The sequence below is a fragment of the Hypoxylon fragiforme genome (genome assembly GCF_022984875.1).
Source record: "Hypoxylon fragiforme strain CBS 206.31 chromosome Unknown GGS25scaffold_4, whole genome shotgun sequence".
NCBI classification, from domain to species: Eukaryota; Fungi; Ascomycota; class Sordariomycetes; order Xylariales; family Hypoxylaceae; genus Hypoxylon; species Hypoxylon fragiforme.
In genome coordinates this window covers 3,525,404-3,550,341 of record NW_026054759.1, presented here as the reverse complement: position 1 = coordinate 3,550,341, position 24,938 = coordinate 3,525,404, and the positions used below count along the sequence as shown (strand labels likewise).

The window sequence follows — 24,938 nt, the reverse complement described above, 5'->3', positions numbered from 1 at the left end:
CAAATGTGCCCAGGTATTGCTCCATCTTTTTTTATTCGATTCTAGACCGCTGGTCTATGCGTCCCACACACAACCAAACATTCACACACCTCTCTTCCAAAGTCCAGTCCACCGACACATTCCATTCCTAACAAGCAATCCATTCTAACACCATTGATCGTCCCGGGAGGAAGAGAAATCGCATCTAATCGATCAGCGATTAAACTAGAATTTAGAGACATTTTGAACTAACCGACTGGCCGGCCATCTATCCGTCCGTCTGTCTGGAACAAGTATTCCCAAGTTGCGCTGTCGCCCAGTGCTTTTGTTACCGCCAAACTTGCCATTGTCGAGAACACATCTTCTCCCTCGAGGGAGAAGAAATCAAGGAAGATGCCTTCTGCCACGGAAGGCCCGACAGTTTCCTTGTCGTGTACGTCTCTTCCTCTCTTCACAAGCCCGGCTATCGTTGGAAAATGCTAATGATACCTTCCTGACAGTTGCCAACAACTTCTGGGGCAAAGATGACGCCGGCGTAGGACCATTGCTCGATCGCATGGCATCTGCGAAGCAGACCAGCGACGAGCTTCGATCCTTTTACAGCGGTGAGTACTGCTCCCTTCCCCTCCCACCCATACCTATCCACCCACAAACCTGCCTACCTACCTTCAAAAATACTCCCACCAAAATGAAAAAAAGAGATAAATAAGAAATATCTAACAAAATCCCTCCACAGCCCGTGCCTCCATCGAAGACGAATACGCCCGCAAGCTCATGTCGCTGAGCCGCAAGTCCCTCGGCACGCACGAGATGGGCAGCCTGCGGGGGTCGCTAGACACCGTGCGAGGGGAGGTCGAGTCGATGGCGAAGCAGCACGCCGGGATAGCAGCCCAGATGAAGAGCGAGCTGGAGGAGCCGTTGGCCGCCTTCGCGGGCGGCATGAAGGAGCGGCGCAAGATCGTGCAGAACACGGTCGAGAAGCTGCTCAAGGTCAAGATACAGCAGACGAATATGGTCAACAAGGTGCGTAATATCACTATGGATATATATGTGTGAGAAAAATCAAGTATTCGGATCCACAGCAACTAACAACCTATTCCTTCCCCCAGACCCGCGACCGCTATGAGCAGGATTGCTTAAAAATCAAGGGCTACCTCGCCCAAGGGCACATGGTGATGGGGCAAGAAGAGCGAAAAAACAAGGCCCGGCTAGAAAAGACACAGATCAGCCTAGCGACGACAAACACCGAGTACGAGAATGCGGTCAAGGCTCTCGAGGAGACGACCGCGAGGTGGAATCGGGAGTGGAAGGCCGCGGCCGACAAGTTCCAGGACCTCGAGGAGGAGAGACTGGACTTCACAAAGAGCAGCCTGTGGACCTTCGCTAACATCGCATCGACTGTCTGCGTTAGCGACGATTCATCGTGCGAGAAGATCCGCCTATCTCTCGAGAAGATGGATGTGGAGAACGATATCGTGCACTTCATCACGGAGAAGGGTACGGGCCAGGAGATCCCGGATCCCCCCAAGTACATCAACTTCTGCCGCGGCGACGTGGAGGATCACCCTTCGGAAGTCTCAGATGACGACAATTACTCTGTGGCACAGTTCCCACGAAGCATCAACCCCGTCTTCCGCACCTCTTCACCGCAGCCATCTACTTTCGAATCACACCACGATCCCAACTCCGCCCTCGCCAGAGACCTAGCCCATTATGAGCCTCCCGCGCCTTCTAGCAGGGAGTTAGCCATAATGCAGCCACAGAAGGGACAGAGTTCGGCTATAATGCAGCAGAGCCGCCGACAGGAGACCGCCATGCAGCAGCAGCAATACCCACAAAGTATTAATCCTGGATTCCGTAATCCATCTCCCCAGCCATCTACTTACGAGTCTCATCACGATCCTAACTCTAACCTTGCCCGGCAACTCCAACACCGTGGTCTTAATTCCTCTGTTCCTCGAGATATACAAGTCCCCCGAGAGGTACAGGTTCCTCGAGAAATGCAGGCCCCTCGAGAAATGCAACGCCACGACCCTGTTATTCCTCCACTCTCTCGCGAGTTACAACGTCATGATCCTAACCCACATCCCCGAGAATTACAGCGCCGCGAACCTGACCTTCCGGCTTCCCGTGATTCCCGAGATGCGCCACGCTATGATCAAGAGCCATCGATAGCTCGAGATATCCAACGTCATGACCATAATCCATCTCATTCCCGAGATATACAGCGTCATAATCCTAATCCTTCAATTTCTCGAGAGATGCCGCGTCATGATCCCAGTCCTTCATCACGACATGAGCCTGACCTCTCTCTTAGCAGAGATCTACAGCGTACTGATCTCAGTTCTTCCATCCCACGAGATCTGCAGCGTAATGATCTCAGTTCCTCGATCCCTCGAGATATCCAACGACATGAACCTAATCCTTCACCTACCCGAGAACCGCAACGACATGAGCCTGAGTTGGCTTTGACCAGAAACCCACAACGTTACGAGTATATCCCTCCTCCAACCCGAGAACTGGTACGAAATGAACCTCCACCATCCTCTAGTAGAGAGCCCGCGGTATCACCGCAAAAGGCTCCCGAGCCTGTTAAAGCTCCGCAAGATGAACGAAAAGGAAGTAATGTGTCACAGTACGATCCTTCCCAATTTGCGCCGGTTCCTCACGAGCCTTATCCTATGGATGGAATGACAATGCTTTGCCGTACGGATGGATTGAACTCGGCAACGAGTTCGAACATGTCAGCACGGCCATCAAGTCGCGAAGATGAAAATAGTGATTACTCGGATCCGACATCCTTCTCTAGTCAAGAACCACCAAGTGGCAAAATATCGCCTACGAAGCAGGAGCCCGTGTCCGCACCGGCACCGGCACCGGCGCCAGCCCCAGTAACAGCGCCAGCCCCGACACCAGCAGCAACGTCATCTGCACTGGTTGAAAAGCGCATGATTAAGAAGAAGAGTGGCTTCTTCCAGAACCATAGTCCTTTCCGCAGAAAGAGCATCAAGGATGTACGACCGCAAATGTCAAATAGGAATACATGGGGTCCCGTGTCCACTCAGAGTCAGAGCTCTTCTCAGCAAAGCACGCCCATCGCCCGCCGTGCTCAGGCTTTCCAACAACCACAATCACAACCTCAGTCTCAGCCTCAGCCTCAGCCTCAGCCTCAGACCCAGAGTGTACTTCCAGATAGGATAGAAAAGACAGTGAGTCCGGAACCCATCGAAGCCAATGCCAGCTTAGCTTTGAACATTGGACAAAACGTATTCGCTGTAGCGAATACCGACAAGCGCAAGAAGGCTGCCGACGATGATGCGCCTCCCAGGGAAGAACAGGATCCCATTGCTCTGGCCTTGGCGGAACTAAAGGGTGTCACGGGCAGTAAACAGTCTGCAGGCCGGATATCGGCGGACCATTACCACGGGATTGCTACGCCTGCTCCGGACCGAGCGCCCGATAGGTCTCAGCCTATGCCTCGGCCTGTGCCTGCGCCAAGGGCAAGCACTGATATATCCGCTGCTACAAGAGGTACACCGCCGCCATCGTACGATCAGCAAGTACCGGTACAGAGGCTAGGAGTCCCCCCTCCCGCTGTCACATCCAAGGCAATGCAAGAATCGTCGAGGAAATATGTAGAGCAAACCAGAGACATGTTTGGCGCAAAGCGTCCCCAGTCCTCAGCGTACGGTAGCGCACAATCTTACAGTGCTAGTCCCTCTCGGCCCGCGACCCGAGGTAATGATAGCTCTCGCGAAGTTCCTCGTGCTACATCACCGGCAGCACCTATCCGCGCTGCGTCCCCGCAACCACCGCCGCAAGCGCAACCACAACCTATCAGAGTGCAGACAGACACTCGTAGGAGTGACACCCACCGAAGCGAAGCCCGCCGCAGTGATACCCGTCAAAGCCACCGTTCGGTGTCGCCAAATCCCTACACCGCCAGCCAGCAGCGGAACTCGCCAGGGGCAGCATCGCCTAGCTCTTATGGCGGTAGTAGGATGCAGAGCTCACCCCAAGCGGCTTCACCCACTACGTATGGTGGAAGTCAAATGCGACATTCACCACAAGCCAGCATGTCGGTAAAGCGCGACGCGAACCAAAGCTACTTCAGACATAATTCACCCAGCAGCTCGATCCGGGCACCGTCCCCGTCCCCTTACCGAGGCGACTACAGCCGACCCACCAGCCGAGCTAGCGAGATGGCCATGCAGCTGGCACCAGTAGGAAATGACGGATCCGTGTACGGATCTACACGTGGACGAGGAAGCAACGGCAGACCGGAAACTAGTTCGAGTTCGCGGGCCATGACCTTCTATGACGGTCGAGACCCTGTTGCGGAGAGTTCGAGACAGCGAAGTCAGAGTGTGGTGGACCCGAGTCGTCAGTACACACCAGATGGCCGTGCCATCTTACACTATGGTATGTTTTACAACCCCTTTTCTTCATTTTTATGTATACCTACGCAGTTACTAACCGTTCTATAGCTCGCGCCTTATATATGTACCAAGCGGCAATCCCAGAGGAGCTTGGATTTGCCAAAGGCGATACTCTAGCTGTCCTACGACATCAAGATGATGGATGGTGGGAGGCTGAGATCCATTCAGGACAAGGCGTTGGTAGAGGAGGATTGGTGCCTAGCAACTATTTACAAGCTTGTTAGGAGACCAAAGACCTCTCTTCCTCCTAAAGGGGACATGAAGGTACGAAGGGGCAGGTGTTCCTTTTGTTTGGGTTTGTTCCTGTAATGAGACAAAGACTGATGCGGCTCATGAAAGCTACGTCTAAAGGTTTCGGGGTGAGATAATGGGGGGTATGGGCGTGGATGGGGATGGAAGTGACATGAGGATATGGCCGATACGATGTGATGTAAAGTGATGTGATGTGGATAGGGGAAACGATACGCACATATGATGAGCTGGCAGGCTGGCGACAGGCAGAGGTGGGCCGGTGGTATCTTTGCTTCAGTTTCTTCTTCAACTCTTTTGCCGTTTTTTGTCCATATAGCAGGCATTGTCAATGGTTTTGGGTCCAGGAAAGCATACTGGCCTATATTTTGCATTTTGCATTTTCCTTGCACCTCTATTTTCTTCTTCTCTTTACTCATTGCCTGATGCCTGGTAGGCAAGGGTTGTTCATTATTGTCCAAAAATTAGGAGTTAATACCAAATTGCTTTCAACATGAATCGTTTGTAAGTGTAGCTTGCAAATAGTCGGTACCTAGTAGGGTCGTGATATAAGTAAAAGTAAAGTGAACTTGAAGACTGAACCGAAAGATCATTGATATCATGAAGCATTGAATGAATATTCATTCAAGATCAAAAAAGTTGAAAAAGTTAAAAAATGTGTGATTTAGATGACTTGGCTCATATATCATCAATTGATGCTTGGGCAACTGCTACTTACGATAAAGTTGACTTTAATACATATGACGTCGATAGCTCCTATCAGAACGGTATATCGGCTACTAAGAGGTCCGTGAACCATGGCACTCGAACTCACATGCCACATGCTCGAATTGGTGCTGAACCTGCTACTGGAATTGAAATTGGAATTGGAGCTGGACCTGAAGCTGGACCTAATAGAGCTGGAGCCACCACCAACAACTTGAACTTGGCAACCCTACAAAACAACAACAGCCAATCCACAAACCTCACATATTTCAACCAAGTTACTGCTAGGCCTTGTTTAATTCCAGCCAACAACTTTCCTACTACTATCAACCATTCTCCTGGTTTTGTCTCCACAAAGCCTGAACAAATATATTCTGGCTCATTAAGAGGTTCGGCGCCGAATGGCGCTTCTGCATCAAATAAGGAGATGGTTAGTTACCTACATAACCCAGGATAGTTATGTATTTCACCAAGTTGCACCCTTTAACTAACCAACCGTGGTAGGAATATGTAACAGGCTCGTATAAGGCCGTGACGTCTCCGGCGGCGAAGAGGACATATCTCAGCGCCGCGCTATTTGGCATTGCAGCCTTGGTGCTGTTATCTATTGCTGCTCTAGCTTATCCCGTCTTCTACTACAACTATGTACCTAAGAAAGTAATATCCATCCCCGTTCACCTGCAGTATGAGTAAGTATATTCTTTTTTTTCTGTCTTTTTTTCAAATCGCTTCGCTTCCCCCATGGACTGTAGAAATTAATGAATTATGTGTGCCGCCCAGCTCCGGTCTCAACCCTTATGGGGTCACATCACTCGCCTCTAACCTCATGCTGGAGCAAGCCTACGACGTGTCCGTGGAGCTAACGGTCCCACGGTCCCCACGAAACCTCGAGAGGGGCAATTTCATGGTGGCGCTGTTCGCGATAAAATCACAGCCAGAGAACCCGGCTCTTTCCTTTTCATTTTCGGCCATGACAGAGGACCCGTACTCGCACGTGAGAGAGGACAATGTAGTATTTATGAGCCGCCGGCCCACCTTGATCCCATATAAAGACCCGCTCGTTAGCACAGCTTCACGCATCCTATTACTATTGATTCACATCATGAACCCCGGTGCTTCGGAGACGACGACACTCAATATCCCGATGGGTGAGCTCGTCGAGTTCAGAGACGTGCTCCCGCTCAGTATCTTGCTAGACGTGCAGGGAGGGCAGACATTGCAAGTATACTCAGCCACTGTCACGCTTGTTGCACGGCTCACGGGAATCCGATGGGCCATGTACAATCACCGCATCATCTCATTTGTGATATGTACGACGATATTTTGGATTGCGGAAATAATATCGACGGGGTTGGTATGGCTTCTCCTGAGTTCTTTATTAGCCGACCAGGAGCCTCGCGGCGGGCAAGGGATTCAACGAGACGCTATAGCTGGTGGTCCTAGAATACGCCAGGCAATGCCTATTGCTTCTCGTCCAGGAGAGGTTAAAAACGAGGAAACCTTAAAAGTCAAGGAAGAAGACGAGGAAGACGATGGTGATGATGATATAAAAGTCAAAGAGGAAAGTCCAGAAAGGGAGTCACTGGTAGATCAGCCCGCAGATGATGAGGATGATGGCGAAGATGCTTTGAGGGAGCCACAGGCCGCTGGAACCAGCTTTAGTCGTGAAGGAGAAGACAGTATACGCAGACGTTCGTCACGAGGAGGCAGGTCTTAGTTCTTGATGGTGTATGATTTCTTGAGAGACAACACATGACACCCACATACGGGTTTAACTAATTAATTTCTGCGTAGTAGTGGCTTTAGATATCTACCTAGGTAGGCACCTGGGTAGATAATAAAAACAAATACAGGTACACCTTAACCTGACTTGTCTAATCGAAACATTTGCTGTTTATTGATGGACATCTGGATAGCATATATCGCCATTGTGCTGCATCATTCAATGTTGTAAGTACAGGCCCTAGGTTAGGTACTTATACTATATAGTAGCTGCTAAGTATTGTATTGTACAATACAATACCTAACTCTAAAGTACCTAACCAAGCTACTGCAATAATACATGTACGCTAATTGTTGAGCCAATAGGTAAGCTCCAAACCTTGAGGCTTTCAGCATTAAACATGTACCTATATCCTAGCAATAAGATGTCGCTGCACTGTCGCAACCTCAAAGACAGCACAGCGTAGCAACTTTGACGTGTTCAGGTGACGAAGGGTGGTCCCAGAATCGCGGTCAGCCAATCAATATTAGTCTAGTCTTCCCCGCCATGGTCAACAACCGAACCAGGACTCGGACTTGACCTTTTTTTTTTTTTTTTCTTAATTTTGGTCTTGAAACTTCCAATTATTTTTACTTTGAACTTCTCATCTTCGCTTCCGCCGCCAAATGCACAAGTAAAGAGAGGGAAACCAAAAATAATATAAAATAAAATAAAAAGAGCCGCTTTAGTAAAGCACCGTTGAAACGATAAGGTAACTTACCTTCTTGCTTGCCCACTAACTATAATTAACATATCATAACTAGTTAGTAGGTTAGTTATTTCCCTACGTCCAGCTATATCCTACTATCCATCCCACTATCCATCCTACTATCTACTAACTTTAGGTAATTAGTAGGTAGCTGGGAATGGGAGATTGCATTAACTAACGTTACTATTGTACCCTGTTCTTCTTCAACTTTTTTATTTTTTTTTATAAATCTTCTATTGTCGATTCCCGCGGTGCCATCATTGATTTCCTTTTTTTTCTTCACTTCTCTTCAATTCTTGACTGCGAACGCTGCACATACATAACCCACGTACATACGTACCTGGTATATATCTGACGATCTCATCCAACGACATCAGTTCTAGGAGGGGATAGACAGATATACAGGTACATGCATATCTAGGTACCTCAAGATACCCATACCTACTTGTACAAAGTTCCGAGACTTTTGCGAAAAAAAAAAAAGTGTCAAGTACTCAGCATTGACACTGCATACATATATGTACACTCAACGTAGCATGCTGTATGTACATATTGATCTTGACACCATAAAACATTGATCAGGTATGTAGTACCTTTTTTTTTCTTTTTTTTTCTCTTGTTCCATTTCTGGGACTCGGGTTCTACCCCCAGCTTCTTACTCGTCCATCCCGCCCTTGTTAACACAGCACCGGACCCTGAATCAGGCTCAACTTGGAAACCCAAAAGACAACGATACGCTCAGAATACAAGATAACAGCCCTGGATCCCATACAAAAAGATATAACAGATCCAACAGATCCATTCACGCCTGATACGACAGACAAGACAGCAACCTGTTCCCATATTATCATCCCATATCCCTAAGGGACAGCTGGTTTGAGGCTCATGACCTATTTTACATTGCGCATACATATAAAGCTGGAGAAGATACAATATAGTACTCACTTGTCTACACACCGCCGGAGATAGAAGAAGTGTGCGAAGTGTGCGAGTGTGCAAATTGTCTTTCTTTTTTACTTGACTACCCAAGCTACCTACATACTACTTACATACCTACCCTGACCTTCGCAAATCATATCTTCTCTTTCCTCAAACCCTTTCCACACTACCCTACGTCCTACGTTCTTTTTTCTGTGGAGCTTCGATCTCTACACCGACCGCTATCTCGCATTCGTTCGTACGAGTCTTCTCACACACTTCTACGCACACACGCACATATACACACAATACCACCTAAATTCTGACTGAGTGACGACTTTCTCTACCACAAACAGTATTAGCTGTCTACTTTGCTTGAAATTGGACCTCGTTTTTTAACGTGTCCTTCCCTCGAATTGGATACAAACAAGTCTCTGACCGCCCAACCTTTACTATACCTTATCCCAACCATACCACCACTTAAAGGTCCTCCACGATGCCCTGTTTCAAGGGCATCGCCGTCAGCATTCATGCGAACTCGGCCCCGCTCCCCGAGTATGGCTTGCAAAAGCAGTCTCGCTACTCTCGTATCAGTGCATACATACCTGTTCCGCAACCTAAGTTGAACCCCGAGACGTCCAAGCACGAAGCAGCCAAGTTCGCCATTTCCATAACCCTGTTAACACCCGGTCACCCGATTCCGTACACAACTCCGAAGTCGTCTCCAGACAACCCCCACCCAAAGCCCCTCTATGCGGGACCTCTTCCGTCGATGAACTCCGATCCTTCGAAGCATGCCAATACTGTTATACCATATATCCCCATGACCCAGTCGGAGAATGAGACCATTGCTGCATACATCTACTTTGACGGACGAACTAAAGAGGAAGTCGCGACATTGCTCCGACCAGGCGAAGAAACTTGGGTCAATAGTCGTTGGGTCCAAGTGCCCGAGAGTGAAGGGGGTGGCCTCGCTGAGCGCGAATTTCTCTTCCGCGAGGTTGGCCTGGAGCGATGGCTGAATGGATTAGATCTCCAAGGTCATGATGCGGCAGAAAAAGTGGAAAGACGAAGACAAAAGTTTGAAAGACGTCACCGCCGCCAAAGATCTACCCCTCATGGCGGCGAGATGAGCTCTGAGAAGTCAACGAAGGCCCGTGATACCTTGGCATACGGCGCTGAAGACCAGTCCTCTGCAGCGACCCCTGACGATTCAGATCATGACTTGATGTCCGATGACGATGAACCCCCTGAGGCTACGGGGCAGATCAAAGTAGCCATGTTTCGCGTTATTGCTTCTGGCGAAATTAAGAAGGGAGAGTATTCCCCCCAGTTCGATGCCCATGACGATGATGATGAGAGTGATGGAGGAAACAAGGCAGGCAGTAATGGAGCGATCGATGCCGATGTGGAGCATACAACCAGTTTTGCTAAGCCCAAGACGCTCGATCCTAAGACGATAAGCACTCAAACTGTTACTGGCATTGATGGGCCAGACAAGCCATACGCAGTCTTCACCTTCTTCTATCGTGGTCAACGTACGTGGCTACCCTTTTACTAATAGACTGCCAAGTACTGACTCCTTTTTAGGTCAACTTGCCAAGATGGGACTCAACGCTGGATCGAAAGACGAACAGCAGACGCCATCTACCAAACGACGCTCGACCCAGCTGGATTTCTCAGGGCTGGGTCCGTTAAAGTCTACTGGCACTGTTGGTTTCTCTGCCTTCAGGGATCAGGAAGCTGAAGCCGCCAAAAGACGAAAGGCTCGTAGAAAGAGCAACGGCACAAATGGCAACCTTATGGATGAGGATAGCGATGACGATGATGATCGTGACATAATTCCTCTGGCTAGAATGGAAGATGCCGATGACAAGGATGTCAAGGCATACCCGGAAGTAGAAGATGCCAAGCTCACCGGGGAGTTACAAGCCGGCATTGACCGTATTCGCGTAAGTGACGATGCTTCATTACCTTGCCATAATACCACTAACCGCCACGGAATAGCTTAAGCGACAACATTCTACGGGACCAGAAGGCTTTGGGGCATCGAGTTCTCGCAAATCTCCTAGCGCAGGTCCTAACGCTGGGGACTCTACACCCACAGACTCGACGTCTACGAACGCAGCCGCCCCCAGCTCTACAGTAAACTTGCTTTCACAGGCCTTCAATGGAGACCCGACGATTGGGAGCCCTTTGAAGAAGCAGCGAGCGGACGATGAGACACCAGATCGCTCCATTAACTTTCCAGCAGCCTTGGGTGACGTATTGGGCAGAGCTACTGCCGACCAACAAAAGAAAGCAGCGCACTCCACTATTCCAGATGAAGATGAAGAGCTATAGGATTACTCTTCCCGAAAAGCATGGAGGGCCTGTTCCAGGTAGAAACATGAAAGATTCCCGGTTGGCTAGCTGTGGAATCGTAGATACATGACTGCGCAGAGCATTTTATAAGACTACCTTGAGCAAACTAAGCCATATGAGCTCGAGGGGAGAATGAACTGAACTTTGAGAGGCTTGGGAAAGGAGAAAAGAAATGATCGAAGAGGAAAGAAGCTTAGGGGATACGAATAGCTGGCAGTTGACAGTTGACAGCTTACTGTGAGGTATCGGTCGATATTACCATGTTGACACGTCATGGTATTTATATTGCCACGGCATCTTGCAGCCATGGGCCAGCTGGCGGCTACTTACATGAACATAATGGTTCTAGCCTGTCGCAAACCTGTCACCATCCTGTCAAGAGGTTGGTTCCCTTGAACATATCGCAGCCAGACTCGTCTGGTACTTGTTTTGGTACTGGTACCGTTGCCACAAATTTGTATGGTTACCTACCTGCCTACCTAGTAGGTAGTTGGCCATAGTCCGGACGATCTCTGTTTTCTACGCATTATGTGCGGTTCTTTTTATAGAGAAATACCCGAACCACGAAAAAGGAGTTCTCGGTCGGCAACTGCGAGGTTGTACAGGAGCTATTTTCCACTCTTCGATTCAATCTTCTTTTTTTCTTCTTCTACTTCTTCTTCTCCCCTCGCCGTTGTATGTATGTTGGGGTCTTGTCTTACCACGCATGTTCTGGACAAGGGCGGGGAGGGGCCTGTCTCGGTTTGGTAGAGCCTATCGCTCTCTGGTGTCAGGGGTGTTAGGCTTAGTGTTAGCATGAAGAATAAATGAATGAACTGTTACTTGGATTGTAATAGGGCCTTGTGTGTGCTTACCTAGGTAGGTATGTACCTAGGTATGCTTTCTGTGTGATATGTAATGTAGTAGTTTATCATACTTCTATAGGAATGTTCTATTTTAATCTAATATGACCTAGGACACAACTTATGTAGAAATTGAATTGGTAGGTTGGTGATGCGATAAGGTGAGCACGAAGTGACGAGTAAGAGGTGAGAGGTAAAAGGTAAGGTGGGGATCTACGAAGCCTTCGTACGCTACTTGACATACCTATATGCGTAGTATGAACCTCGCCTACCAGCCTGCTACAACATCATCAATTCACCTATAGTACAGGACTACAACATATCTATGTCTTGGCCACGATAAGAAAGAGAGTATTAAAGTGGTTTTGTTACTTTTGGACTAAGATACTTACTTACCTATATATACTAGGTATATAGGTGCATACCTAGGAAATACTGGTAACTCTTATCTACTACATGTAGTTACTAGGTATCTACCTAACCTAGGCACTTACTGTATATACATACAAACCCAGGTATACAAGTAGGCATCTAGTCCAGTACCCACGATGCGCCTCCCCCCCTCCTACTCTATAGTGCTCAGTCTATGGGTGACAATATTAGTACTCGCGCAGGCGCAACGGGAAGGGTCGGGGCAGAAAGTCGTATTGTCGCCGCCGTCATCACCATCCCCCTCCTCCTCACCAGCGGATGGCCACTCATTACCATTGAAGGGCGGAAAGGGTGAAGAAGGGGAAGGGGAAGGGGGACGTGGTGGTAAGGGTAACGGTCCGCTAGACGCAGGGTTTGCGGCTTTTGCGCGAGAGAAGCTGGATCGCTGGCGTGTTCCTGGTGTTGCGGTCGCGGTGGTGGAGGGGGATGATGTGTGGGCTGAGGTATTTCCTACCCCCCCCTTTTTTTTTCTTTAATTCTTGGAGAATTGAGGCTCGAGGTTTGATGGGGTTGCAAAGGCTATTTACCTAGAGGTAGAAGCTCAGGAGATTGCTCACCTGGGAAGTTGATGATGTAACATCAGGTGTATGTACATGGTTTTCGTTACCCTTAGTGGCAAAGGGGTTGATGTATCAGAATACGTAGCGCGCGATCCCCGCTACTCTAGGAGATATATTACTGGCAAACTGCATACCTACCTAGGTATACATACAAAGCTAACGATCCGACCCAGGGCTACGGCATCGCCACCTTCCCCTCCACCCCCGTCACGCCCTCGACGCTGTTCTACGCCGGCAGCACCACCAAGGCATTCACAGCCGCCGTTGTCTCCCTGCTGATCGCATCGGGGAACTTTTCCACATCCTCCTCCTCCTCCTCTTCTTCTTCCCAAGGGAAAACCCCCCTAAACTGGCAAACCCCCCTCTCGCACCTCCTCCCCTCGGACTTCGCCCTCCAAGACGGCAACGGCTGGGCCGCAGCCCACCTCACGCTCGAGGACGCGCTGTCGCACCGCACGGGGCTCGCGCGGCACGACAAGGCGCTCGCGAGACGGTACCCCCACCACGACGACAACGGCACGGAAACGCACCCCGGCACCGTCCGCGACGTGACGCGCTCCCTGCGCCACCTGCCCGTCGCGACGGAGCCGCGCGTGGGCTGGCGGTATTGCAATCTCATGTTCATGGTGGTGTCGCACGCGGTGCAGACGTTGACGGGGGGCCGGTGGCTCGGGGAGACGATGCGGGAGTTGGTGTGGGGGCCGTTGGGGATGGGGGGCACTTTTTTGAGCGTGGAGGATGCGTTGGAGGGTGGGTGGGAGGTGGCGAGGGGGTATTATTGGGATTATCTGGGTGAGGTTGGGAAGGGGGGAGAAGGGGGAAAGGGCTTCGTCCCAGTCCCGTTCTCAAGCTTATACCTAGCCAGCGGCGCCGGCGGCGTCGTGACCAGCGTCCTCGACTACGCGAAATGGATCCAATGCCTCATCCGCGGCGACAACGCCAACAACGACAAAAACGGGTGTCCCGTCCTACCGCCCGAAGCGCACCGCGAGCTCAAAGCCGCGCGCATGGTGCTGCCCCCCTCCAGCCGCCGCGGGTACGACGCGCCGCTGTCGTACGCCCTCGGCTGGAACGTCGGCACGTATAAGGGGAACAGGGTGTTCATGCACAGTGGGGGCATGGAGGCGCACGGGGCCGAGGTTTACTTTTTTCCGGAGCTGGGGTTCGGGGTTGTGGTGCTGGCGAACACGGCGGTGACGAGTAATGTTGTGGGGTGGGAATTGGCGTGGAAGTTGATAAATGAGAGGATTGGGGTGCGGGAGGGGGAGGGGTTTGATTGGGCTGGGCTGTGAGTTTTTCTTTTTTCTTGCTTGCTTTCTATATTTTTTTTATTTTTATTTTTTGTATTTGAGGTTCTACTGAGGACACATGGAGGCTGATGTTATCCAATAGGGGCAAGGAGAGGGTAGACGCTCAGCTTAAGCTCGCGGACACGGCTATCGAGAGTCTGTACCCGGACCGAGCAGACCCACCTTTGCCGAGGGCGCTCCCGTTGGAGAGATACGTGGGGGTTTATTCTCACCCCGCATATCAAAACGTCACTATAGAATTGGTCGATGGAGACAAAGAAGAAGAAACTGCTCAAAGACCTACGGATAAGGGAGAAAGGGTGAAGGAGAAGGGCGAATTAAAGGCGATCCGCGATAACATGGAATGGCAGATGACCTTCGAGTTCCGCCATGTGTCGGGCGAGTTCTGGGCTGTGGTAATCGACATGCTGAATACGCCCAACATGCTCTCGGGTCAGCTGGCCCGCGCCGAGTTTGTGGTCGGGGTTGGCGGGACGGTAGAGGGGTTGAAGATGGAGTTTCTGGAGGATGGGAGTGAGGGGGTTATTGTGTTTGAGAGGATTGCTTGAGTGGATTATAGGTCCAATGTGGGTATGACCTTATATAGAACATCTATGTGCCTGGGCAATTTCTCAGACTTGAAATGCCAGTAAAGGGTGAATAGGTTCAAGTTCATGAATAGGGGTAGGTAGCACATGCAGGTATGTAACTTAAAATATATACCCTCTATGTAGATAATACCCACTAGATGCATATATTCAAATCAACCGGGATATGACACCCAATGTTTCAGCCTTGTAGATAGGAACCAATTGATAACTAAATAACTAACTAGTTAACGAGCAACGGCTAAATTGACTTTTGTCCATTTTATCTTTCCATCCCCCTTTTTCTTCGGTTTCTTCCCGTTTCCGTTTTCTATTTCCATTTCTAACACGTGAGATTCAACTCGATCTCATCTCAACATCTCAAAAAACTCAAATACTCAACACAAACGTCTCCCATTACAACAAAAAAAAGGGCTGTCTAAGCTGTATAATGGCCTCGCTGGTCCGAGGTAGCCAGCGGATTGGGCGGATATAGAATATATACCAAGTGTTATAAAGATAATTATAACTTGAACGTTTACTAAAACAATGTCGGGCCGCGTCATTCCCATGGCCTTTCACACGCTGCTCCTCTTGGCTCTACACCAGTTCCTCATCTTGCCTGTCGTCGCATACACCGCGCTATCGGATCACTTCCTTAATCTAGTGCCTTCCGGAGGCGATGATTTCAATATTGAGAATGGCAAACTCTTGGCACCCATCTTGATTCCACGTGTCCCGGGCACTGCCGGTCAGACAACCGCACAGCAGCATTTCGTCAATTTCTTTACCAACGAATTGCCGGAATGGAAGATGGAATGGTTTAATTCGACGTCCAGGACGCCGGCTACGGGTAATAAGCAGATCCCGTTTGCGAATTTGCTGTTCAAGAGGGAGCCGCCGTGGGTTCGGGAAGGGCAGTCAAATCTACTGACGCTCGTGGCTCATTACGATAGCAAAATGACCCCTGAAGGATTTATCGGCGCCACAGACAGCGCTGCGCCTTGTGCCATCTTGATGCACGTTGCCAGGGAGATTGATCGATTTGTCACTCAAATGCATAGTGAGATGTCTGCGCTTGGTGAAGGTGGGACCGTCGAGATGGACATGGGCGTGCAAATACTCTTGCTTGATGGAGAGGAAGCGTTTGTGAGTTGGACAGAAACTGACTCACTGTATGGAGCGCGGTAGGTTCACGCACTTAACCACCATCTATCATGAGTTGGGATATGAACTAACGATTATCCAGAGCTTTGGCCGAGCAATGGGAGATGTCAGCTCACCCGGCCAAGTCCTTCTACCGTAACCCGTTAGATCAGATTAGCATGTTTGTGTTGCTAGATCTTTTGGGAGAAGCTAACCCCACGGTGCCGTCGTTGTTTCTACCGACGCACTGGGCATATAAGTCGATGGCCAAGATCGAGGATAGAATGCGCAAACTTGGGCTCCTCGAGTCGACCCCAAAGCACAACTTTCTCCCCGACGCAGAGAAGCAGGCGAGCGCTTTTCACAAAAGCCATATTGAAGACGACCACAAGCCATTCATGTTTCGGGGTGTACCGATCTTGCACTTGATTACGTCTCCTTTTCCGGATGTGTGGCATAAGATTACGGATGACGGCGAGCACTTGGACATGCCGACTGTACGCGACTGGTCTAAAATAGTAACAGCGTTTGCGCTCGAGTGGTTAGATATGATGGAGGTCGAGCCCAAGGAAGACTCAGGAGCTTCCACATGAGGTATGGTTTAGTGATGTAGGACTTCATATCTCACTTACATAGGGATAGCGTTCGGCTTGGAGTTTATGGAATGAAATATTTGATTATGGGTTGAGTGTTAAAAAGAACGTCTTTTGAGTGCTATGGACTGCATGGATAACTTGAGTTTTATATCGTGGTTTTTTTCCTCTCGGAATTTCTTCGAAGACTAGCATTACGCCTCTTGACGACGTATACTCTCTAAGGTTAGATGTCTTGGGCTTAGAAAATATTTAGTCCATTCGTCCAATAATACATCATCTTCAAGTCGTTTCTCGTGAGTCGTTACACTAGTAAGCCAACAGTTTGTATACCAAGTTCAGTGATGCATGCCAATAACTAATTATTCCGTGCATACTACAGTAGGTACATGCCTAGGTAGGTACATGCCTAGGTAGGTACAGAAGGAAAGGGCCATCACACATAACGATAAACTTGTCGGGGTCAATTGAGAGATTGATGACTCCACAGGTTACGTCATCCCTGACTGCATACGGGGACTGACGGGGTACAGTTACAACCTTCTGATGTACCTACATATAATGGTAATGCAGGTGTTATACTTTGAAGCTGTATGTACCACCTAGTACCACCCAGGTACAGCCGCTTTGGTACTGGCCAACAGCAAGCCCGCACGCGTAGATTTGGGGCACATGGGAGCTGGAGTCTTCAACTTGCCGCGTCACAAGTGGCCACCGAAGAGTAAGGGAAGGAAACATCAGGACTGATACATAATAATAATAATTAGTGCTGATACTACTTACTGACACTGATACTGATACTGATACTGATACTGGCACTGACCTTGTCCCTGAAAATCCCGTTGAGAATTTATTTTAGTGCTAACTAACTACTAGGTACATCAATATTGATATTGGGCACGTTCAATGCTTCCCTTTTTCTAATTATGACTTTGTTTTTACCTAGGTTAGTAACCTTACATCATTATCTTTATCTTCAAACTTAAGGTATTAGACTTATAATAAGTACATAATCGTACATGTATGGCATTGTATGTAGCTAATTGTATGCATGTGTATTGTACCTACCCTCCTACAAATCATAGGTCATAGGTACCTATCGTACATACCTCCAGGGCAGCAGGGCTACATAAGAATTCAGCCCGTTCCTTTTTAGTGCCAAGTCCCGCTATTACGCCTACAGCCCTTGTCCCTTCGACGTGTACACATAGTTACTACACAACCACTGGGCAGTGGGCAGTGACCTTACCCAGGTTACCCTGTGTACATACAAGCTGTACATCTCAGTAACAAACCCAGCTTTGGGCGTCTGGGCGTCCCCTCCCCAACTTCGTCAGTCGATCAATCAATCAATTAAACTTGAAGTTACCACTCTCCAGTTCTATTCAATCAAAACCAACCAACCTTCTTCCTACCTCTTACCTTTTACCTCTACTTACCTTTTTTTAACCTCCACTTCCACTTCCCTCCACCTCCCCTTTATCGCACTTAACATTAAAAGTTCTAGGAGGTCTTTTTCTTTGCTACATACTTCCTCATCTCCGATTCGAGTAGTGGGCACATACCTGACTTGTACACTTGTAGTCGGAGCTGCCGGGCTCTTGCTTGTGTTGTCTACATAGTACTAAAACCAGTTTGCGCCAACACTCGCTCCCTCTTCTCGCTTTTCTCGTTTTTCTCGCTTGCTCGCTGGTTCCGAGATAGTTAATCCACCGGCTGGATTGCGCTTTCATTGCGCCCGACTCGTTGGCCACCCTGCGATCGTATTGTTATCTTATTTCATCATCATCATCTCGACGCATTCCTCCTCGCTTCCTCTACCTTTACAAGATTAATCAATCATTGTGCCCGTCCGACCGACCGACCGAACGTAACTAGTAGCTATTTCATTTGGACAATACCGCCAACATGTCCAAGGTAATGAGAAGTGTAAAAAATGTCACCAAAGGCTATTCTAGTGTTCAGGTCAAAGTGCGCGAAGGTCCGTATCCTACAGCCTTTTGTTTTTTTGGTTTTTTTTTTATAGATATTGATGGCGAATGCTCTTGCGCATCACCCTCAACCAGAACATACCTACTGACTTCCTCTTCCCAGCAACGAGTAATGATCCATGGGGCCCGACCGGAACTCAGATGAGCGAGATCGCTCAACTAACTTACAATTCGTATGCCTCTGCCCCTGCCATTGAGGCCCGAGATACCTAGGCCAACTAGCTAAATTTGCCAGGTCCACCGAGTTCTACGATATTGTTGATATGCTCGACAAACGTCTGAACGACAAGGGCAAGAATTGGAGGCACGTCCTGAAGGCACTGAAAGTGCTCGACTACTGTTTGCACGAAGGGTCCGAATTAATTGTCACTTGGGCTCGCAAGAACATATACATCATCAAGACCCTTCGCGAATTCGTCTACATCGATGAGGATGGCCGGGACGTGGGTCAAAATGGTGGGTAAATCTGTTGCGGTGGGGAGTAAGCAGTTGCTAACATGGAATGTGTAGTTCGGGTTGCCGCGAAAGAATTAACTTCTTTGATTCTAGACGAAGAGAGACTACGTGCTGAGCGAAGTGATCGCAAGACGTGGAAATCTCGCGTCACCGGTATTGAGGAATTCGCTTCAGAAGGACCGACCGTTCCAGCACAACGGCGCCAGCGTCCCAGACGGCAAAGCGGCGACGACGAAGAGGACGCCGAGTACAAATTAGCTTTGGAGGCCAGCAAGTATCAGGAGGAAGAAGACCGAAGGAGACGTGAAGGTCGCCAGGGAGTCGAGGAAGATGACGACGATCTAGCCAAGGCCATTAAGCTTAGCAAAGAGGAAGACGAGCGAAGGAGGCGCGAGTTGGAAGAGAGTAATGCTAGTTCGCTCTTCGACGATGCCCCTACGACGAGTACCGCACCTCAGCCTACAGGAATGAATATGGGATATCAGCAGGGCAGCAATGTCGACTGGCTTGGAAATCCGATCGATCAGAACCAAATGATGCAGGCTCAGCCGACTGGGTATATGAACAACGCGTACACTGGGTATCCGACGAATGGTTATGCAAATGGGTACAACAATGGCTTCAACCCGCAGCAGACCGGCATGTATGACCCATACGGCCAGCAGCAAAACAACACCCTTCAGCCTCAGCCGCAGCCATTCCAAATGCAGGCAACTGGATATAACCCTTATGCGCAGCAACAACCCCAGTTCCAACAACCGCAGCCCACTGCCTCTCCAGAACCAACCGTACCTTCTGGTAGTAATAACCCCTGGGCGTCGAACAATGGGAATCAAGCCCAATCGCTTAAACCAATGCCGACTGGTTCGAACAATCCTTTTGCAAGTGGGTTTAGCCGACCGCAATCGAGCAGAGCCCCGGCGATTCCTACGCTTAGTAGCCTACAAAGCCTTCCCGAACAAAAAAGCCTGCAGGCGTTCAGTCCTTCGCCCCAACCCCAATCTCAGCCCTCTTTCAGCCAACCACAGCCATCCTACAACCAAACCCAGCAACCTCAGAAGCAGCTTAGTGAACACGAACAGAGACTCAATGCTCTTCTTGCTAGTGGTGAGGGTATGGACACGTTCGGAAACACTGGCGAGCTACGTATTCCAGCTCAACACACAGCACCGGGTACATTCGTCAACTCCGCAGGTGTAGGTGCTAATAAGCTTACGGCGGAGGCTACGGGCAACAACCCCTTTCTTCGTCAACAATTTACCGGTATGCCAACGGTCTCGTACGGGTCGCAGCAGCAGATGCAGGTGCCACAGATGCCACAGATGCCTGCAGCCACTGGTCCAGCCGGTATGAATGGGTATGGTGGAGGAAGTAACCCGTTTGCCTCACGACCTCAGCAGCAGAACAACAACCAGGGGCAAGACCTCATCCAATTTTAGAATATTATTTTTCTCCAGCACTGTACAAGGTGCCGATGTCGCATTCCTGATTTAAACCGACAACTCGGGGTATGCATTCTTAGCTGGGCGATACCCAATTCTGCTTCGGGTCTCCTAGGGGGGGTTCTCTGGGCTTTTATGGTCGGCACGATGAAATAGATGGTGTCAGCAACACACCACAGGGCCCGTGTTTATCATCAGGCACAAAAAAAGTCCCCCAAAACCTAGAGTTTTACGTTTCTGTATGACAAAATCGTCCGCTTACATTCGCGGTGCGGTGTTGTGGGGAGGGATAGCTAAGACGGGGTTCTTTTTTCATTTAATGGCAAAAAAAGTCCATAGTAAAAAAACGATTCAATACTAGAAGGCGTTGATGAATTGGGCCTCCTTTACTCACGTACCATTGCTACCTACCTACCTACCCATGGATGCTTCTTTTTTTTTCTTCTACATAACAAACAATGGGAGAAGGGGGGTGGGGTTGGTGGTGGGAATCAGTTATTTGTTCTTGTTTTTTTTGTGTTGTTGTCGTTGTTGTTGTCGTCCTCGTCTAAAAAATCCCGTACTTACTTACCCCTCCTGCCCTACTTATATAAATAACTATTGCTCCTTACCTACTACTACTACCTATTGTGCCTTTTGTTGGTTGTCCTTCGTTGTATATACAATCGATCAATGATACTTATATACAATACAATGTAAAACTCAATTGCTGGTTTTCAGTGCTGCTTGCTTGCTTGTTTGCCTCTGCTTAATAATAGACTTGTCTAGGTGCTGGGTAGGTAGGTAGGTAGGTAGGTAACTTTCTCGACATGTCTGATGGATGTTTTTTGGGAATTTTTGTGTAGGTAGGTTTTGATAACTACATAACTACACGGACTGACGACACTGGATTACCAACATGTAGGTAGGTAGGTAGGTAGGTAGGCACGTACGCCTACGCCTGTCTCACGATATGGGATAGATAGACGCTTAGGTTAGGCAGCTTGGGCGGGTGGGATATTTCAAAGAAATATTAATTTGGGGTATTAAGTAGGTACATAGGTGACTAGGCCATGATTAAAAGTAGGTAGGTAGCCAACCTCATCTTCGTGAGACGGACAGCTAAGGCTGGCTGGCTGGTTATCTGGGGTAAACCATTACGCAAATAAAGGGGGGTATATACAACTCCTTTCCTTTCTCCTCTCGACGCCTATTCTGTGCTTGTATGGAAAGGAGGGGTCTCGAACGTGATCGTATAAGTAGAGTAGGGCAAAGTAAAGTGAGAAACTAATGTTCTATCCAGATGCATACGCGCGTGTCTACCTAGGTATGTAGTAGTACCGAAGACACGAAGATCAGGAGAGACAGACGAAGCAACTCAGCAATAGCATTCATTCATTGTTAAAGGAGGTGAGCGAGTAATTTGTTCTTTTTTTCCTGGATGAACTTCTTGGTTTTTTTTTCCTTTTCAAACATTGAACTATGGCTCTTCTCTTCTTCTGTTCCTCTTCTGCCAACCCCCCGTTTTGGGGTTTTATATCCACGCGTACTCCTCTCTCTCTCTGCCTGTACGGCTCGCGTTGCTTCCCTTCCGCGTATTAAAGCTCCCATTTTCTTGTCCTTGCTAGTTAGGTAGGTGCCTAGGCAGTAGGTAGCTCTCCCATTCACTACGGAATTCACCTCAGCGTTTCTTCGCTCACGGTTTGAATTTCCTCTGCCCTCTCTCCCCCCTTCCGCCTCACGGTCCCTTTTCTCTCTCGGCTTGTCGCTTAGTTCGTTCGACTGCCTGGGCATGGTAGGTAGGTGCGTTGGTAGATAGATTATCCTCAGTTTTTGGATTTTGTTAGAGCGGCGTGAAGCAGGATGGAAATCTCTTCTTAGCTTCTTGCTCTGCTTAGGGTATAGATAGATTGGGTAGGCGGGTAATGTGGGTGAGTATATGTGGTAGGAGGGAATGTAATTTCTGCTTCTTCTTGCTCTTCTCCGTGGCGTTATTTGGATCTCTGCTTTCCCTCCCCCGCGCCATCCCGCTCCACACAGGTTATTCTTAGCTGTTCCCACGAGACAGCAGCGCCGCTTGTTGCCCAATATTTGTTTGTTTGTTGGTTTTTTTGGCAGCGGCAGCAGCGGCTTTTAATCACTCATGTGCCACTAAACCACGCAGTTGCGTTCACGAGTCTACAGCGGAGTTTACTTGAGCCCTCATCACCTATCGAGGAAGATACCTAGAAACTCTTCACGGCTGACGCCTCCTTTACCCTCGACGTCGAACTGCTCGACCATGCTATGCAGCTCGTTGTCCGGCACATCCTCGCCAAGCTCCTTGACGACGCCACGCAGGTCATCGACGGTGATGACGCCCTTTCCACCGCGGTCGAACAGCGCGAAGGTCTTGAGGAGCTCTTCGCGGGGGTCGCGCGCTGCGACATACCGCGCGGCCACGGCCTGGAATCCCTCGCGCGAGAGCCGGAGATCGACCACGCCTGGAGTCGTCTGCGGGGGCGGCTGGTTCGGAAGAGTTGGCAGGGGGGTCCATCCAGGCCGTGGTCGCGCAGCGGATTTGAAGGCGGCGATGAGGTCGGGCCGCGATAGGTTTGAGAAGCCGAGGGCTTGCAGCGCGTACCGGAACTCGCTGAAGTCTAGCTGGTCATCTTTGTTCATGTCGAAGAGGTGGAACTGTATGGGGTGTAGCCGTTGCAGGTTAGCTTCTCGTCCTTTTTCTTTTTCTTTGTTTCTCTCGTTTTTGTTTGCATGATTATCGCTTTGCTTTAGAAGCCGAATCCATGTTTATGGTTTTATGTATTTATATACGTAGCACGTTGTATATACTCATGTATATTCGAACAGAAGAAAAAAGGTTGTGACTTACGCAATCGTTGATTTCGTTCCGATGCTCGTCGCTTATCTGATCCCAAGGCTCGGCATGCTCCGGATTTCGTACTGGAGGCGCGAATCGCGACCCTGCTCTCGTTGATCCTGGGCGCACCGAGGCATTGTACTCGTTCATGTTATTACTCGCGTAGTTATTCATCGTGTATCGTATGCTGTTGTTTTTTCGGGTAGTTATGCTACTCGGCGCGCACTGCTCGGAGCCTACGCGCTACAACTTCTCCAATAACCTAAGGCGGTCTGGCGCGGTTTGTCGGTCACGGTTGGCGTTGGACAAAACTATCAGTCTAGTCGTTGGAATGCAAATCAAAACGCGAAGTTTGGCGCTTTCAGCTACCAAGGTATTCTGCGCGAGCTCGACCAGAAAACGAGAGAGAGCGTAGGGGTATGTGCGTGTGGTGAGTTTGAAGAGAGAATAGGGCACGAATGGTTCGTGTACAGTTGCATGCGACAAAGCAAGGCGTAGTAGGTATCTATCCAAATCCAATCAAGCAAGAGTAAGGCTATACGATATAGCTTTACCTCAATCAGCCCTTTTCCTTTTCGCACGCTTCGCAAGCTTCACAATTCCGGTATACTGTAATAATCTGTATATAAACACGGGATGAAAGCTGACGGGGATTTCCGACGCTTGCAAAAGAGAAGCTTCGATTAGCTCTAAAGCGGATGTTGTACTTCGTTAGGGATGAGCAACGCACGGTTTAATTTTAATAAATAAAAAGGGAGAAAAGAGGAAGGGGGAAGAAAAAAAAGAAGAGAAAAGAAGAAGAGGGAGGAAGGGTAAAAAAAGATGATAGAGATGCGCAACTATGCAAATTTCGAATGCAAGTTAAGATTTACCGAGTCAATCAATGGATTATTTATTCCAAAGTTTGCTTCCTGAATTATTATGTTCTTGGTAGGTAGAGTGAAAAAAATTATTATAACTTCATTTTTTTTCCGTTTCTTTTGTTTTCAACTATCCAAATGCTTACAAGCTTCGACTCACGATGTTTTTCCCTTGAAAATGTTTCTGGTAGGTAATAAGGTCTGTCTGTACCTGAGAAATCAAGGGGGCAGGGGAGCAACCAGGACAGGGCGAGTCGCGCGAAATCTAAGTATTTACGGTTTAAGGTACTTTTTACACGTACCCTAGACGCGCCTTGCTAGGGTAGGCGCATACCTACATGTAAATACACAGGTTATGCTGTAATCGGTAAGCACTACCTGGCATGTAACTTATTGTACATGGATGATGGTAGTGGTTGAAGTCTATCGAGTGATGCAAACCTTAGAACCTACATAGTTACATGTACAGTAAATGTGCATAAGCATCAATTGATCTTTGAACAGATATGTCGAACCTAAACTATAATTGTCGTTATTTGTCGCCATGATCTCCATGACCTGTCACCTTAGAGGGGTCGTATTAGAGAGTAGAGTAAAGGAAAGGAAGAAAGTTGCTTAGTTATTATTAGGCTGATCATCTTTATTAAGACCTGGAGTGTGGCTTTTTGTTTTTACATAACATAGTAATTCGGGTGGCTGTCCAGACATCTGGAGTCAAACACACATGCAGCATGTACATATTGTACATGTCCGGATGCTTTTGGAATTGTCCTTCCTGG

General features: G+C 48.8%; 9 protein-coding genes across 9 annotated transcripts; 7 read left to right on the top strand and 2 right to left on the bottom strand.

Moving 5' to 3' along the window:
* Positions 1-621: 621 nt before the first annotated feature.
* On the bottom strand, positions 622-1,034 carry GGS25DRAFT_256135 (uncharacterized protein). Its single transcript, XM_049257233.1, has one exon. It carries the CDS (start codon positions 918-920, stop codon positions 696-698), a length of 225 nt encoding a protein of 74 aa, XP_049118278.1. The 5' UTR covers positions 921-1,034; the 3' UTR covers positions 622-695.
* Positions 622-5,369, top strand: GGS25DRAFT_488347 (uncharacterized protein). Its single transcript, XM_049260804.1, has 2 exons — positions 622-4,401; positions 4,467-5,369. Exons 1-2 carry the CDS (start codon positions 1,149-1,151, stop codon positions 4,640-4,642), a joined length of 3,429 nt encoding a protein of 1,142 aa, XP_049118277.1. The 5' UTR covers positions 622-1,148; the 3' UTR covers positions 4,643-5,369.
* A 116-nt stretch (positions 5,370-5,485) lies between these two features.
* On the top strand, positions 5,486-7,300 carry GGS25DRAFT_488346 (putative adipose-regulatory protein-domain-containing protein). The gene is made up of 3 exons (XM_049260803.1): positions 5,486-5,802; positions 5,877-6,061; positions 6,153-7,300. The coding sequence occupies exons 1-3, from the start codon at positions 5,800-5,802 to the stop codon at positions 7,087-7,089; spliced, it is 1,125 nt and encodes a 374-aa protein (XP_049118276.1). The 5' UTR covers positions 5,486-5,799; the 3' UTR covers positions 7,090-7,300.
* Positions 7,301-8,976: 1,676 nt separating this feature from the next.
* Positions 8,977-11,245, top strand: GGS25DRAFT_256011 (uncharacterized protein). The gene is made up of 3 exons (XM_049257232.1): positions 8,977-10,299; positions 10,352-10,713; positions 10,769-11,245. The coding sequence occupies exons 1-3, from the start codon at positions 9,258-9,260 to the stop codon at positions 11,102-11,104; spliced, it is 1,740 nt and encodes a 579-aa protein (XP_049118275.1). The 5' UTR covers positions 8,977-9,257; the 3' UTR covers positions 11,105-11,245.
* Positions 11,246-12,115: 870 nt separating this feature from the next.
* On the top strand, positions 12,116-15,027 carry GGS25DRAFT_488328 (beta-lactamase/transpeptidase-like protein). The gene is made up of 3 exons (XM_049260802.1): positions 12,116-12,842; positions 13,133-14,247; positions 14,352-15,027. Exons 1-3 carry the CDS (start codon positions 12,516-12,518, stop codon positions 14,815-14,817), a joined length of 1,908 nt encoding a protein of 635 aa, XP_049118274.1. The 5' UTR covers positions 12,116-12,515; the 3' UTR covers positions 14,818-15,027.
* Positions 15,028-15,096: 69 nt separating this feature from the next.
* GGS25DRAFT_488321 (glutaminyl-peptide cyclotransferase) lies at positions 15,097-16,864 on the top strand. Its single transcript, XM_049260801.1, has 2 exons — positions 15,097-16,022; positions 16,085-16,864. The coding sequence occupies exons 1-2, from the start codon at positions 15,385-15,387 to the stop codon at positions 16,572-16,574; spliced, it is 1,128 nt and encodes a 375-aa protein (XP_049118273.1). The 5' UTR covers positions 15,097-15,384; the 3' UTR covers positions 16,575-16,864.
* A 1,618-nt stretch (positions 16,865-18,482) lies between these two features.
* On the top strand, positions 18,483-20,460 carry GGS25DRAFT_521102 (ENTH-domain-containing protein; the record flags this gene model as incomplete). Its single annotated transcript, XM_049263994.1, has 4 exons — positions 18,483-18,555; positions 18,669-18,738; positions 18,801-19,021; positions 19,076-20,460. The coding sequence occupies 4 exons, from the start codon at positions 18,483-18,485 to the stop codon at positions 20,458-20,460; spliced, it is 1,749 nt and encodes a 582-aa protein (XP_049118272.1).
* Positions 20,461-20,647: 187 nt separating this feature from the next.
* Positions 20,648-21,175, top strand: GGS25DRAFT_255919 (uncharacterized protein). The gene has a single exon (XM_049257231.1). It carries the CDS (start codon positions 20,834-20,836, stop codon positions 21,137-21,139), a length of 306 nt encoding a protein of 101 aa, XP_049118271.1. The 5' UTR covers positions 20,648-20,833; the 3' UTR covers positions 21,140-21,175.
* Positions 21,176-22,441: 1,266 nt separating this feature from the next.
* Positions 22,442-23,846, bottom strand: GGS25DRAFT_255894 (uncharacterized protein). The gene is made up of 2 exons (XM_049257230.1): positions 23,312-23,846; positions 22,442-23,118 (listed from the first exon to the last, which is right to left on the bottom strand). Exons 1-2 carry the CDS (start codon positions 23,471-23,473, stop codon positions 22,648-22,650), a joined length of 633 nt encoding a protein of 210 aa, XP_049118270.1. The 5' UTR covers positions 23,474-23,846; the 3' UTR covers positions 22,442-22,647.
* Positions 23,847-24,938: the final 1,092 nt, after the last annotated feature.

Coding starts and splice junctions, on each gene's coding strand:
- GGS25DRAFT_256011 (XM_049257232.1), top strand. CDS start 9,258: ATGCCCTGTTTCAAGGGCATCGCCGTCAGCATTCATGCGAACTCGGCC. Junction 10,300..10,351: donor CTTCTTCTATCGTGGTCAAC/GTACGTGGCTAC, acceptor ACTCCTTTTTAG/GTCAACTTGCCAAGATGGGA. Junction 10,714..10,768: donor CCGGCATTGACCGTATTCGC/GTAAGTGACGAT, acceptor GCCACGGAATAG/CTTAAGCGACAACATTCTAC.
- GGS25DRAFT_488321 (XM_049260801.1), top strand. CDS start 15,385: ATGTCGGGCCGCGTCATTCCCATGGCCTTTCACACGCTGCTCCTCTTG. Junction 16,023..16,084: donor GACTCACTGTATGGAGCGCG/GTAGGTTCACGC, acceptor ACGATTATCCAG/AGCTTTGGCCGAGCAATGGG.
- GGS25DRAFT_256135 (XM_049257233.1), bottom strand. CDS start 920: ATGCCGCCCGCGAAGGCGGCCAACGGCTCCTCCAGCTCGCTCTTCATC.
- GGS25DRAFT_488328 (XM_049260802.1), top strand. CDS start 12,516: ATGCGCCTCCCCCCCTCCTACTCTATAGTGCTCAGTCTATGGGTGACA. Junction 12,843..13,132: donor GGGATGATGTGTGGGCTGAG/GTATTTCCTACC, acceptor GATCCGACCCAG/GGCTACGGCATCGCCACCTT. Junction 14,248..14,351: donor GGGTTTGATTGGGCTGGGCT/GTGAGTTTTTCT, acceptor GTTATCCAATAG/GGGCAAGGAGAGGGTAGACG.
- GGS25DRAFT_488347 (XM_049260804.1), top strand. CDS start 1,149: ATGGTGATGGGGCAAGAAGAGCGAAAAAACAAGGCCCGGCTAGAAAAG. Junction 4,402..4,466: donor CCGTGCCATCTTACACTATG/GTATGTTTTACA, acceptor ACCGTTCTATAG/CTCGCGCCTTATATATGTAC.
- GGS25DRAFT_488346 (XM_049260803.1), top strand. Junction 6,062..6,152: donor CCCGTTCACCTGCAGTATGA/GTAAGTATATTC, acceptor TGTGCCGCCCAG/CTCCGGTCTCAACCCTTATG.
- GGS25DRAFT_255919 (XM_049257231.1), top strand. CDS start 20,834: ATGAATTGGGCCTCCTTTACTCACGTACCATTGCTACCTACCTACCTA.
- GGS25DRAFT_255894 (XM_049257230.1), bottom strand. CDS start 23,473: ATGAATAACTACGCGAGTAATAACATGAACGAGTACAATGCCTCGGTG. Junction 23,119..23,311: donor GGAACGAAATCAACGATTGC/GTAAGTCACAAC, acceptor CACCCCATACAG/TTCCACCTCTTCGACATGAA.